At 41.4% G+C, this 13034-nt stretch overlaps 1 protein-coding gene across 10 annotated transcripts in view; it reads right to left on the bottom strand.

The window, feature by feature from the left end:
• Positions 1 to 13034, bottom strand: part of MAP4 (microtubule associated protein 4) — a 185666-nt gene that overhangs the window by 95973 nt on the left and 76659 nt on the right. For all 10 annotated transcript variants that reach the window (XM_045992048.1, XM_045992047.1, XM_045992055.1 and 7 more), the window contains exon 3: positions 3136 to 3201. In XM_045992048.1, coding sequence (XP_045848004.1) covers positions 3136 to 3201 — 66 coding nt within the window. The remainder of the gene's footprint in view (positions 1 to 3135; positions 3202 to 13034) is intronic.

Below are 13034 nucleotides of genomic sequence, written 5' to 3' on the forward strand. Positions count from 1 at the left end.
CCATGTGACCCACCAATCCCACTGGTATGCTGCTCCAGAGAGCAAAGGGATCCTGGACACTACCTGAACCGAGTGTGAGTCAATCTGATAACCATTTCATTAGGAAACAGATAAGCTGGTTGTGGTTCTTCAGTGCACTGCAGTGTACTTTCATTCTCATGTTTTTATGCAAGAGGTTGTTTTCTATCTGTATCAATATCCCAGTAGTCTGACAATACAGGGTTGCATTTTCTTTAACTTCTCAGTTCTTGTTTTGATAGCTCGTGATCATGTTATGAAAGTAACTTTGCTTATAAAATTTCATAGACAATAAAAGGTTGTCAGATTTTCAAAAGAATCCAAGACTCTAGACAAATAAACCTTAATTTCGTCATAGAAACCATTTCAGCCCAACTTGCAAATAACAAAATAAGGTTTAATTTGAGGAAATGCTTTTCAAAGTTTAATCAGAGCTACTCTAAATGAGAAAACTTTAAATTAAAATTGCTATCGTCATCCAGATTTTAGTAAGCTGGAGAGATACATAAGTAGCCTGAAAGATTACCCTTCCCTAAAAGCAAGCTCACAGAGGCAGAGGAGGGGGAGGAAAGCAGAGGGTCGACTGCAGTACTGGTGGACTCAATCCCTTTATGAAAGCACACATTCTCATTTGGTGTTACGAGATCCTGATTCATTATGAAGATCTGAAAACCAAATGGAAAAGGCCAACTCAAAATGTTTAAAGAAAAGAAAAAACGCGAGATTGAATTAAATGATAAAATGGATTTTAAAAGAGAACAAGAAATAAAAGACCTTGGACGACCTTTATAAAATACTAAAAATTAAAAATAATTCATCTTGTACTTTGTGCTCACAAAGGGAAAGGAGGTTCCATCAAGCCCTGCAGAGCACAAAAGGAAGCAGGTGGTTTGCTCAGGCATCAGCAGAAAGGCCCCGAAGAACTACCCTCCGCCTCTTCTACACCGTATCCAGGAAGGAAAAGCAAAGCTCTGCAAAATGCTGAAGGTTTTAGAAGTGTAACGGTGCTTAGGAAAGATCACTGGTCTGGTGTTGCAGCAGCCCCAGTGTGGAGAGACACGTTAGGCTTCTAGGAGGAGAAAAATAGAAAGGGAGGAAGAAGTAGGAAGGGGAAGGAAAGGGCAGAAAAGCACAGGTCATTAGTAAACAGCAAGTTCAACATAGCAAGATGCTCATAAACCCTTTATAAGCTATCAGTGGAGCTGGTCTGCAATTAGGACTACAGACATCCTGAATGAAACAGAAATGGGAATTTTCAAAATGGCAATAAGCTACGTGCTCTAGTTTAGTAATGGCCAAATTAGAATGAGGTCACAACATGCTCCAGAAACATGCATTCTCTGTCCCCTCCCCACTCCTTCCCATCCCCAGTGAAACATGCATATTTTCAAGTAGCCAAATTCAGAATGTGAACATCTTGCCATATGCAAACTATATTCTACCTGTTGCCATAATGTCATTGGGTAGTTCATAAATATCTGGGTTCTTGCCACCAGGGGACTAACAGTCTTGAAACAGTAAGGGCCAGGCTGTATGTTTTTCCTGTTCTTCTTTTCTCTGTGCTCCAAGAGTTGGCAGTGGGAAGCAATTACTACACAAAGTCTCTTCCGGTCATACCTGACATCTTGCTGGAAAAATCTACCCTAGTTTTGATAGCTATTTCCTTTCTGGATGAAAAAGGCATCCACTCTTCCAACTGGCTAATCAAGTCAATGCCCTTCCAGCCTTTCCTTTCCCTGGCATTGCCTCCTTGTTAAAGAAAACTGAACTTACTCATTTTTTTTTTTAAAGTTCATGTTCAAGCTTCTCCTTTAATCACAGGGACATTTCCATAAATGTATCCTTAAAACTATTCTACACAGATGATGTTGCTTTCAAAGCAGGCACAGGAACAGTCAATAATACAACAAAGATTATCAAAGAAATACAAAAAATTCAGTTCACAAAACTGGAAGATGAGGCGGCACTTCTGGCTGCTTTTACCTTATAGAGTCTCTGAGTCATGAGCTGCTAATAAGGATGTTAATGTCACTGGGCAAAACTAACATTCACAACAAATGGAAACCAGCCATCAGTCAATCAGAGGTCCAAAGATATATACAACATTTCCGAAGGTCAGAGAATAAAGAATAAATCCTGGAGTAATTGCTGTTGCTAACAGAGGCTTTCTGGGAGCCTTAAAAACTGAGCAATCATACGGTGGCTCAAGGAAAGTCTTCTCCAGGCTGAGGCAGGCTTACGCGAGAAACACAGACACAATCCTATCTAGTGCTCGCCTCCAGTGCAGTAGTGTGAATCAATGTAATGCCCCAGTTAAGAGCACGCTCCGCACCAGAGAACAATTTACTTGGCTGTTAAGATGTCTGTTCATTTGGGTCAACTGTGTCAGCCTGATCACAACTGCAAAATAAGTGCAGTTATTTACAGAAATACACGCTGACTCCCCTGTCAGCTACCTAACAGAAGATTTGCATAGTACAACATTCCTGTGACCTCACTACTGCTTCGAGAACTCTGCTCAAGACAAATACACTGGGGGTCAGGGGTAATGAGGTGCTAGTTACAAGGTGGGAAGCCACAGGGGCTCAGGGCTCGCTGATGGGAGTATCAAAGCCCTAGTTAATGGGCTAGGCATTAAAGTTAAAGACAGATTTCAGAAGTAACAGTTAACGGGGGAAAAGAATAAAAGACTGAGGGCAAAATCAAACGGGAAGAACTTTTAATCTGTAGGGTCCCTAACACTGAGCCATGCATGGAAAGCAAGCTAAGTGCAGGAGAGAAGAGCCTGTATAAAGAGCCACAGTGTCAAAGGCCTCCAATGTAACATAGTCTAATGATGATTAGTCTGCATCTATAAGTGTATTTTTAAGTTTGATCCAGCTCTTGGGTGGTGTAATTACAACAAATACTCAAGAAACAGCAAAGGAAATTCATTCATTCTTTCTGCTGTTGGACATGTTACATGGCAGAGGACCCTGGACTTGAATACATCCAACAAGAACAATACCCTTAGAAATAGTTCAAGTGATTCACGGCCATGTTCCTTAAAGGACCTCATCAAGGTGTTTACTGTGACTGTTTCAGAACCACATCTGGGGAATCCTGGGAACCACTTACCCGTAGTTTCATTCCCTTCTATTCCATGGTCACCATTGGCTAGCCCTGTTGGCTTGGAGGGAGTACCTGCAACAACCACAAAGAGTAATTACCATGGTGACAGCAACAGGAAAAACAGCTTCAACGCTATGTAACCAGGTGGAATTTGTGCCTCTTCATGGCATGAGCCTAAAGCAGGTAAAAATCTGTCCAAAATGTAAAGAGCCAATAAAAGGAAATCAAGAAACAGAACAGAATTGAGTCATTCAATTTTGCGACCCTCCCTTTTCCTTCCCCCTCCTCTCTTCCTCTGTGAAGAACCCTTCTTAATAAGCAAGCTGAAATCTTTTCTGTTCCGTAAACTGTTGAAGATCACCATTATATTCCACTCCAAAACCGTTTCAAAGCACCATAGGTTTTGTATCTGTGATTCAAATCCAAAACTACAAGGGCACAGGGCCATAAAACAATTGCCACATCAAAAGTCCAGGGTTTCGGGGCGCCTGGGTGGCTCAGCGGGTTAAGCCTCTGTCTTCGGCCCAGGTCATGATCTCAGGGTCCTGGGATCGAGTCCCGCACCGGGCTCTCTGCTCAGTGGGGAGCCTGCTTCCCCTCTCTCTGCCTACTTGTGATCTTTGTCTGTCAAATAAATAAATAAAATCTTTAAAAAAAAAAAAAAAAGTCCAGGGTTTCATCCTTACTCCTCCTGAGGGTGAGAATTACCTGGTCACCAGGATCACCTCTGGAAGCAGAGAACTGTTTTTGTTTTTCTTTTAATCTTAGTTGTTCTAATATAGTTGTGTCTCATTCCCTAATGACTAAAGATATTGAGCATCTTTGCATGTTTATTTGCCATCCCTTTCTTTAGTGAATTGAATGGTCAATTTTTTTCATCGTTTTTATTTGGGTTGGTTTTTTTCTTATTATTTAGTCCTTACATATTCTGAATACCAACCCTTCATCAGATGAATTCTGCAAATATTTCCTCCCAGCCTATGACTTGCATTTTCATTCTCTTAGCTGTGTCTTTGCAGAGCAAAAGTTTAAATTCTGATAAACACTAATTTTTCACTTTTTCCCTCATGCTTTTTTTATGTTTTCAGTGAAGTATCTAAGAAATCCCTGTCTAGGGCCACTTGGGTGGCCCAGTCAGTTGTGTGACTGACTCTTGATTTCAGCTCAGGTCTTGATCTCAGGGTTGTTAAGTTCGAGCCCCACGCTGGCCCTGTGCTGAGAGTAGAGCCTACTTAGAAATTTAAAAACTTAAAAAAACTTTGTCTAACCCCAAGGTCACAGGATTTTCTCCTATGTTTTCCTCTAGAACTCTGTAAGTTCTCAAATTTAGGTTTCTATTGAGGTCTATGATACATGATAAATTTCGTGTATGACAGAAAATAGGGGTCTAGATTTGTATTTTTGCATATGGACATCTAATCATTCCTGTATCATTTGTTGAAAAGACTATCTTTATTCACGTTAACTGCCTTTGCACCTTTGATGAAAAATCAATTTACCATACCATGTGTGGATCTATTTCTGGACTCTCTCTCTTCTATTCCACCAGCCTGTATGTAAGTCTCTTCATTTTTCCAGTACTATACCACCTTGATTACTGAATCTGTATAGTCTTTAACAGAGATCATGACAGTCCTCTTAATTGGGTGTTTTCCAAAACTGCTTTGGTTGTTCTAGGATATAAAACCTTTGGTTGTTCTAGGATATACAACCTTTTCTTAAAGGCTCTGGCTAGAACATTTCAGCAACCGATCTAGCCCTGCCATCAGCTTGCCAACCCAAGTTTCCCAACTGTCACTGTCACGAACCTAACAGAGATATTTTTCATAAGACAAGTAAAAATCTAGAATATATGCTATAAAAATATAAAATGCAAGATTTTACTTTGAAAGATAAGAAACTACACTGTCCAACCTATTGACTCCTACAAATCCAAAGCAGAAATCTTTCATTTAAACTCACAAAAGATCTTTGATTCTGTTATCTCAGATAACAAAGGATCGGCTATAGAGAACAACCTGAAGAACAAGGCAGACTTAAAGGAGAATATGAATTACCTCCAAGAAAAAGGAATATAGGACTGAAAGAGAATAGACTTCTATTAAATACCCACTATGCACAATGCTAGGGCTTCACGTATTCTGTTTTACTTCTCCAGAGAGATGCCAAAAGTTCTATCCCATATTTATGCCAAATATGGGACAGAACATGTTTGGCATAAATTTGCTTTTACTCCCACAAAGTAAGCTTATAAAATTTTTTCTTCCTAGCTCAAGAAAGAATACATATTTTAAAAATCTGCCTCATTTTAAAATGCAGATTGTAAAAAAATAAAATGCAGATTACAGGAAAATGCAAATCATAAAAAATACCATCTTCTGGTCATGAGAATGATAAAATCTTTTTAAAATTTAATAATAGCCACTGTCAGCAACTGTGTAAGAAAATAGGTAATCTCATTATACCATTGGAGGAATAAAAATTGGAACATCCATTTTATGAGACAACTTGGCAGTCTATCAAATTCTGAAATACTTAACTTGACAATCCATTTTAGGTGTGTAGTTCAGAGAAAGACATAAAAGTACAGGGGCGCCTAGGTGGCTCAGTGGGTTAAGCCACTGCCTTCGGCTCAGGTCATGATCTCAGGGTCCTGGGATCGAGTCCCGCTTCGGGCTCTCTGCTCAGCAGGGAGCCTGCTTCCCTCTCTCTCTCTCTGCCTGCCTCTCTGTCTACTTGTGATATCTCTCTCTCTCTGTCAAATAAATAAATAATAAAATCTTAAAAAAAAAAAGACATAAAAGTACACAAAAATGAAAGTTAATGAGATGTTTATTATAGCATTGTTTAAATGCCCATTGACAGATATCACTAAATTGTGAAATAATATGTCATTTTAAAAGAAATAAGGTAGCTTTTCATGTGCTGAAATGGGAAGATTAAGGAAAAAAAAAAAAAAAGCATGGGGCACCTCGGTGGCTCAGTGGGTTAAAGCCTCTGCCTTCCGCTCATGTCATGATCCCAGAGACCTGGGATCAAGCCCTGCATCCAGTTCTCTGCTCAGCGGGGAGCCTGCTTCCCTTCCTCTCTCTTTGCTCACCTCTCTGCCTACTTGTGATCTGTCTGTCAAATAAATAAATCAAATCTTAAAAAAAAAAGAAAAGCAAATATGGCATAACAGCATTATAAAACACACAAACAGAACACATGCGCATGCACACACAAATAATCAGGAAAAAAAAAAGGGAAAGAATATGTACCAAACGCCACTGATGGGGGACCAGAGATAGGGATAACAAGGAAAACTTTCATAGACACGAGGTCCTATTTTAATTGAGCACCTTAAAGAATTACTTAAGAGCAAGGATGCCTGACTGGCTCAATCAGTAAAGCATGTGACTCAGTCTGAGTTTAAGCCCCACAATGGGTGTAGAGCTTACTTAATAAAAGCAGTAAGGGTGCCTGGGTGGCTCAGTCAGTTAGGTGTCCAACTCTTGGGTTTTGGCTCAGGTCATGATCTCATGGGTGGTGGGACGGAGCCCCAAGTCGGGCTCCATGCTCAGCGTGGAGTCAGCTTGTCCCTCTCTCTCTGCTTCTCCCCAGCTCATGTGCTTATGCTCCTTCTCTCTCTCTCTCTCTCTCTCTCTCAAGTAAGTAAATAAAATCTTTAAAAAAAAAGGTCAGGAAAGATGGCTTAAAAGAATAAAGAAATAAAAGACCTAGAAATCCAACACCAGAAACTACAAGGAATATTCTAGAAAATGAAAGCAAATGGGATCATAATGAAGAAGAAACCACAGCCCAAAGAAGGTACAGAAAAGCAGGACGGCAAGGTGCTCTATGCTTATAGACAGCAGGGATGATGGGGGCTCCATTAAAAGCTGTCAGTCCCCATTCCCCCTTACACTTTCCTTCTCTCACCCCTCAAGTCTGCCTTGTGCCGACCCCAGATGGAATGGTGAGCCCTCACACCCCACCTGGCAGCACAGTTATATCCCTGTCAGAGGCAAGTGGGAGATCTCAAACAGACAGTACTGCCAAATAACAGAGGAAAACTATTACCAAAAAAGTAAGACATCACATTCAAAGAAAATAAATATGACTCAGGGAAACAATGTTGATACAGCAAATAGGAGACTTAAAAAAAAAAAAAAAAAAAAACTACCTGATTTCCCTCAGAAGGATAAAAGAAACAGATTCATGAAACGAAAGCAAGCCCCCCAACAAAGTGAATTGCCTACTGACTAACAAGTCCTCTTCCAAGTTAAACAGTTGCCAGTTCTTCGCTTTCATCAAAACTGAAAGAGGTTATAATGTAGTTGCTTTCTGATAGGACACTGAAAATAATTTTTTTAAAGACTTTTTATTGGGCGCCTGGGTGGCTCAGTTGTTTAAGCGACTGCTTTCAGCTCAGGTCATGATCCTGGAGTCCTGCGATCGAGTCCCGCATCGGGCTCCCTACTCAGCAGGGAGCCTGCTTCCCCCTCCTCCTCTGCCTGCCTCTCTGCCTACCCGTGATCCCTTTCTCTCTGTCAAATAAATAAATAAAATCTTAAAAAAAAAAAGACTTTTTATTTTATTATTTGACAGACAAGAGATCCCAAGCAGGCAGAGAGAGAAGAGGAAGCAGGCTCCGCGATCGAGTCCCGCATCGGGCTCCCTACTCAGCAGGGAGCCTGCTTCCCCCTCCTCCTCTGCCTGCCTCTCTGCCTACCCGTGATCCCTTTCTCTCTGTCAAATAAATAAATAAAATCTTAAAAAAAAAAGACTTTTTATTTTATTATTTGACAGACAAGAGATCCCAAGCAGGCAGAGAGAGAAGAGGAAGCAGGCTCCCTGCTTAGCAGAGAGCCCGATGCAGGGTTCGATCCCAGGACCCTGGCTAAAGCAGACACTTTAACCCACTGAGCCACCCAGGCGCCCCTCTAATTGAAAATAAATTCTAATAATATTGACGTATAGAATTTTTTTTTTTAAGATTTTATTTATTTGACACAGAGAGACACAGCAAGAGAGGGAACACAAACAGGGGGAGTAGGAGAAGAAGAAGCAGGCCTCCCGCCAGGCAGAAAGTCTGATGCAGGGCTCAATCCCAGGACCCTGAGATCAGGACCTGAGCTGAAGGCAGACGCTTAACAACTGAGCCACCCAGGCACCCCTGACTTATGGAATTCTTAACATATAACTCAAAGAATGGAGGACACTGCCATAATAAGACTTCCATTCCCACATACTTAGCTATGTGAATAAAATTTTCTGGCTATTATGTCTATTAAAACAATAGGAAGAGGAGGGCGCCTGGGTGGCTCAGTGGTTAAGTGTCTGCCTTCGGCTCAGGTCACGATCCCAGGGTCCTGGCTTCTAGCCCCACATCCGGCACCCTGCTCAGTGGGAAGCCTGCTTCTCCCTCTCCCATTCCCCCTGCTTGTGTTCCCTCTCTCGCTGTTTCTTTCTGTCAAATAAATAAAATAATTAAAAAAAAAAAAAAAACAATGCAAGAGGAGCGCTTGGGTGGCTCAGTTGGTTGAGCATCTGACTCTTGATTTCAGCTTAGGTCATGATCTCAGGGTCACGGGTTTGAACCCCATGTCAGGCTCCATGCTCAGAGAGTCTGCTTGAGATTCTCTGTCACCTTCTGCTCCCTTCCCTGTCTGCATGCACTCCTTCTAAAATCAATCAATCAATCAATCAATCTTGAAAAAAAAATAGGAATAGAAATTGTTAAATTCTCTCTCACCCTAGCAAAAAATAATGTTCTACAGATTCATGATCTGAGAAAAATATTAGTCCCCATCATCAAGAAAAACATTTCCAATCAAATTCAACTTTTATGGTTAGTTATGATTTACCAAAAATTATAATATATGTGACCAACTGGGTGCTACTAGTAACTGTGATCATAAGTCATCTTCAGGACCAAGTAAATACCTAAAGCCTTATGGTTATAGCAATTTTTTAAAATTAAAATTTAAGCTTATATACACATTCTGTTATAAAAATACAGTAACGGGGCACCTGGGTGGCTCAGTTGTTAACGTCTGCCTTTGGGTCAGTCATGATCCCAAGGTCCTGGGATCTAGCCCCACATCAGGCTCCCTGCTTGGTGGGAAGCCTGTTTCTCCCTCTTCCACTCCCCCTGCCTGTGTTCCCTCTCTCGCTCTGTGTGTGTGTGTGTGTGTGTGTGTGTGTGTGTGTGTGTGTGTCTGTCTGTCTCTGTCAAATAAATAAATAAATAAATAAATATCTTAATTTAAAAAAACAGTAACAATCAAGAAAGACCTTTCAAGTATAAAAATGTATTCTACTAAGATAAAAGTCTATGACAGACACAGAGAAGTAAGAGTTCAAGGAATCAAAAGAAGGATTTACATTTCCAATGATAAAGAACAGCTTGCTCATGCATTTTTTAAAATAGATGATGATGAGAATCAAAATGCTATATATTTAGAAGCATTTGGATACACTGAACAGAGTGGTGTAGCTTATTTTTATGTGGCAAAAGTAAAACACTTGGAAAATGACAGCTTTACAACTACCACCTCTAGCCAAAGCTTTAAATACCATCAACCTCCAGATTGGTATCTCCAGCCCAGAACTCTCCTCTGAACCCCAGACTCTTTATCTCGCTACCTACTGCTCTTCTCCACTTCAGTATCTTCTCTGCTGTCAAGTAACTCACACTTGATAATTCCCCAAATTCCCTGAATTTCTTACATTACCCTCAAAATCTACTCTTTCTGGAGCCTTCCCAATCTCCAACGATGGCCATTCCTTCCTTTCGGCTGCTCATGCTAAAACCCCTGCAGCCATCCAGGACTCATCCGTAGTCATGCAAAGTAGCAATCACGGCATGGGCTACTGTACCACGGGAGGGGGGTCCAGACAGAACCAGACATGTAGTAGATCCATCTTTTTCAAAGGAGCAAGAAAAAAAAGAAGTAAATGAGATGGGCAGCCGGTTGAGATCGGATTTTCTTACGGAAGGGAAAAATTACAGTATGTTTGATGCTGCTGATCCAGATAAAACAGAGGAACTGCTGATGCAGGAGACAGAAGAGACAACTGTAGCAGCTCCTGGAGCGAGAGCACAGCTCACCTGAACAAGAGCAAGAGCAGAGTAAAGGGCAAGGGGACAGCGGGTTAGGAGGGGATGCAGCAGGGGGACTGCGCAGAAGTTCTCTTCTGACTGAGTCTATTGGTTTTCTGTTGTAAAAGTCATTGGCTGAGAATATAAACAGGAGAGCAAGTGCTGGAGGTTGGAACAGAAAGAAGATGTGAGAGTTGTCTAGGAAAGTGGAAAACTACAAATTCATATGAATTCGTAGCAAAGTGCTCAGGTTCAAAGTTCAAGTTCTTTATACAAATGAAATAATGCTCTCATTTCCATTTCCTAAAGATAGTACTTGCATGTCTAATAATTTTGCCTTGAGTTAAATAAGTGAATCTTTAGTTCTGAAAAACAGAATCTGTAAGACATTAAATTAAGCAGAAAGTATGCATCCATGAAGATAATTTCACAGAAAGAATGCCGGGTTTAAAATCAGGAGACAATGGGGCTCCTGGGTGACTCAGTGGGTTAATCCTCTGCTTTGGCTCCGGTCATGATCTCAGGGTCCTGGGATCCAGCCCACATTGGGCTCCCAGCTCAGCAGGGGGCCTGCTTCCCCCTCCCTCTCTGCCTGCCTCTCAGCCTACTTGTGATCTCTCTCTCTCTGTCAAAAAAAAAAATAAATAAAATCTCTAAAATAAAAAAAAGGGGGGGTGCGGGGTGGCTCAGTGAGTTAAGTCTCTGCCTTTGGCTCAGGTCAAAATCTCAGGGTTCTGGGATCGAGCCCCTCATCGGGCTCTCTGCTCAGCAGGGAGCCTGCATCCCCCCCCCCCCCCCCGCCTGTCTCTCTGCCTACTTGTAATTTCTTTCTCTGTCAAGTAAATAAATAAAAATCTGGGGTGCCTGGGTGGCTCAGTGGGTTAAAGCCTCTGCCTTCGTTCAGCTCAGGTCATGATCCCAGGGTCCTGGGATAGAGCCCACATCGGGCTCTCTGCTCAGCAGGGAGTCTGCTTCCTCTCTCTCTCTCTCTCTCTGCCTGACTTTCTGCCTACTTGTAATCTGTCTCTGTCAAATAAATAAATAAAATCTTTAAAAACAAATAAATAAAAAATAAAATCGAGACACCTGGGTACAGTTGTGGTCTGTCACTGTTAACCAAATGATCAAATGCAACTCCCTTGTGCTTTCTAACCCTTAACAGCCTCCCCTGGAAAATGGGATAATATCTACTTCCCATGCTTATCATGAGGACTAATAATACTGCAGGCAGTACCGTGCCAATCGTAGTGTTAAGAAAACGTTAACAACTATTCTTATTCTTGTTGTTATTAACCACAGATACATCAGCTCAAGACTGATTGATCTGCAGACCAACTATAGATTAACTGGAGACTGATCACTAAACTTTAAAGTAAACTTGGGGGGCGCCTCAGTGGCTCAGTGGGTTAAAACCTTTGCCTTCGGCTCAGGTCATGATCCCAGAGTCCTGGGATCAAGCCCCACATCTGGCTCTCTGCTCAGCGGGAGCCTGCTTCCTCCTCTCTCTCTCTCATTCTGTCTGCCTGCCTCTCTGCCTACTTGTGATCTTTGTCTGTCAAAAAAAAAAACCAAAAAAACTTTAAAGCTTTAAAGTAAACTCGGGAGAATAATGAAATTAATTTACTTTTGCCTTCTATAAAAAAAAATCTAGCTTAAGTGACATTACTAGACTAAGTAATAATTATGACTCTAAGAAAGAAGCAACTCACCAGAAGAAAATAAAAGCCAAACAAGGAGGTCAGAAGAAAATAAAAGAGAGACTGAGATTCTACCATACTTATGACACCTAACAATCTTTAAAAAAAAAAAAAAAAATCCAAGCCCAGGAGAGAATGAAAACAAACAAAAAATCCAAAACAAATAAAACATTACAACATAAAAACAACAGGTTTTATTTTTAAGTTCTTTTTTTTTTTTTTTAAAGATTTATTTATTTGAGAGAGAGAGAGAGAGAGAAAAGAGCAGGACAGGCAGAGGGCAGACTTGAGCAGACTGTGCTGAGCATGGAGCCCAGGCTTACCACCCTGACATCAGGACTTGAGCTGAAACCAAAAGTCAAATGCTCAACCGACTGCACCACCCAGGGGCCCCAATAATTAGGCTGTAAAGTAGGAAAGAGGTTCATGGTACATTACTGGGTAAGTCCTAATTCAAAAGATACTACACTCCCTTCTTTCTCTAATTCCCCTAGAGGGATACCCATTTCATGAAATGAGAACATTCTCAGCTAAACACCTATAGCACTGAAAAAAAACCACAACTAATCATGCTCTGAGAAATAAAGATATTAGAATTCACTGTTTTGTTTAATCTCTTCTTTCACAGGTGATTTCTGAGTCCCACAGCGGGCAAACAAACCAGTCTGGCAGAGGTTAGTAGCAAGAAGCTGAGAGGGCATGTATGCTGTGAGGAAAACAGCCACAGTGAGTCACTTTGGGCAAAATGGGGGGGGAATTCAGCATGATCTCAGTGCAAGGGCACCTTCCAGTGCAGAAGTCAGGCCTGTTCCAACACTGCCCTCTGGTGGCCAATAAAGTTGGCTGCGATGATCTGTGATAGAAGGTGCAGCAGCCGAACAAGAGGAAACTGCATATCTAGTTATCAACCTTTCTAGCACTCATTTCGGCCCTTTCTCCTAGATCAATGTTTCTCATCTTGGGTACATCAAAGTCACCTGCAAGAGCTTGTTAAAACAGAGACTGCTGAGCTCCATACCCAGAGTTTCTGATTCCATGTGGGCCCAAGTGAAAGGATACTGCTGATCCAAGGACCACACTGGGAGAACCACTGTCCTATGTTAATACATTTTACAGAAACA

This window comes from Meles meles, chromosome 20, assembly GCF_922984935.1.
Source record: "Meles meles chromosome 20, mMelMel3.1 paternal haplotype, whole genome shotgun sequence".
NCBI lineage: Eukaryota > Metazoa > Chordata > Mammalia > Carnivora > Mustelidae > Meles > Meles meles.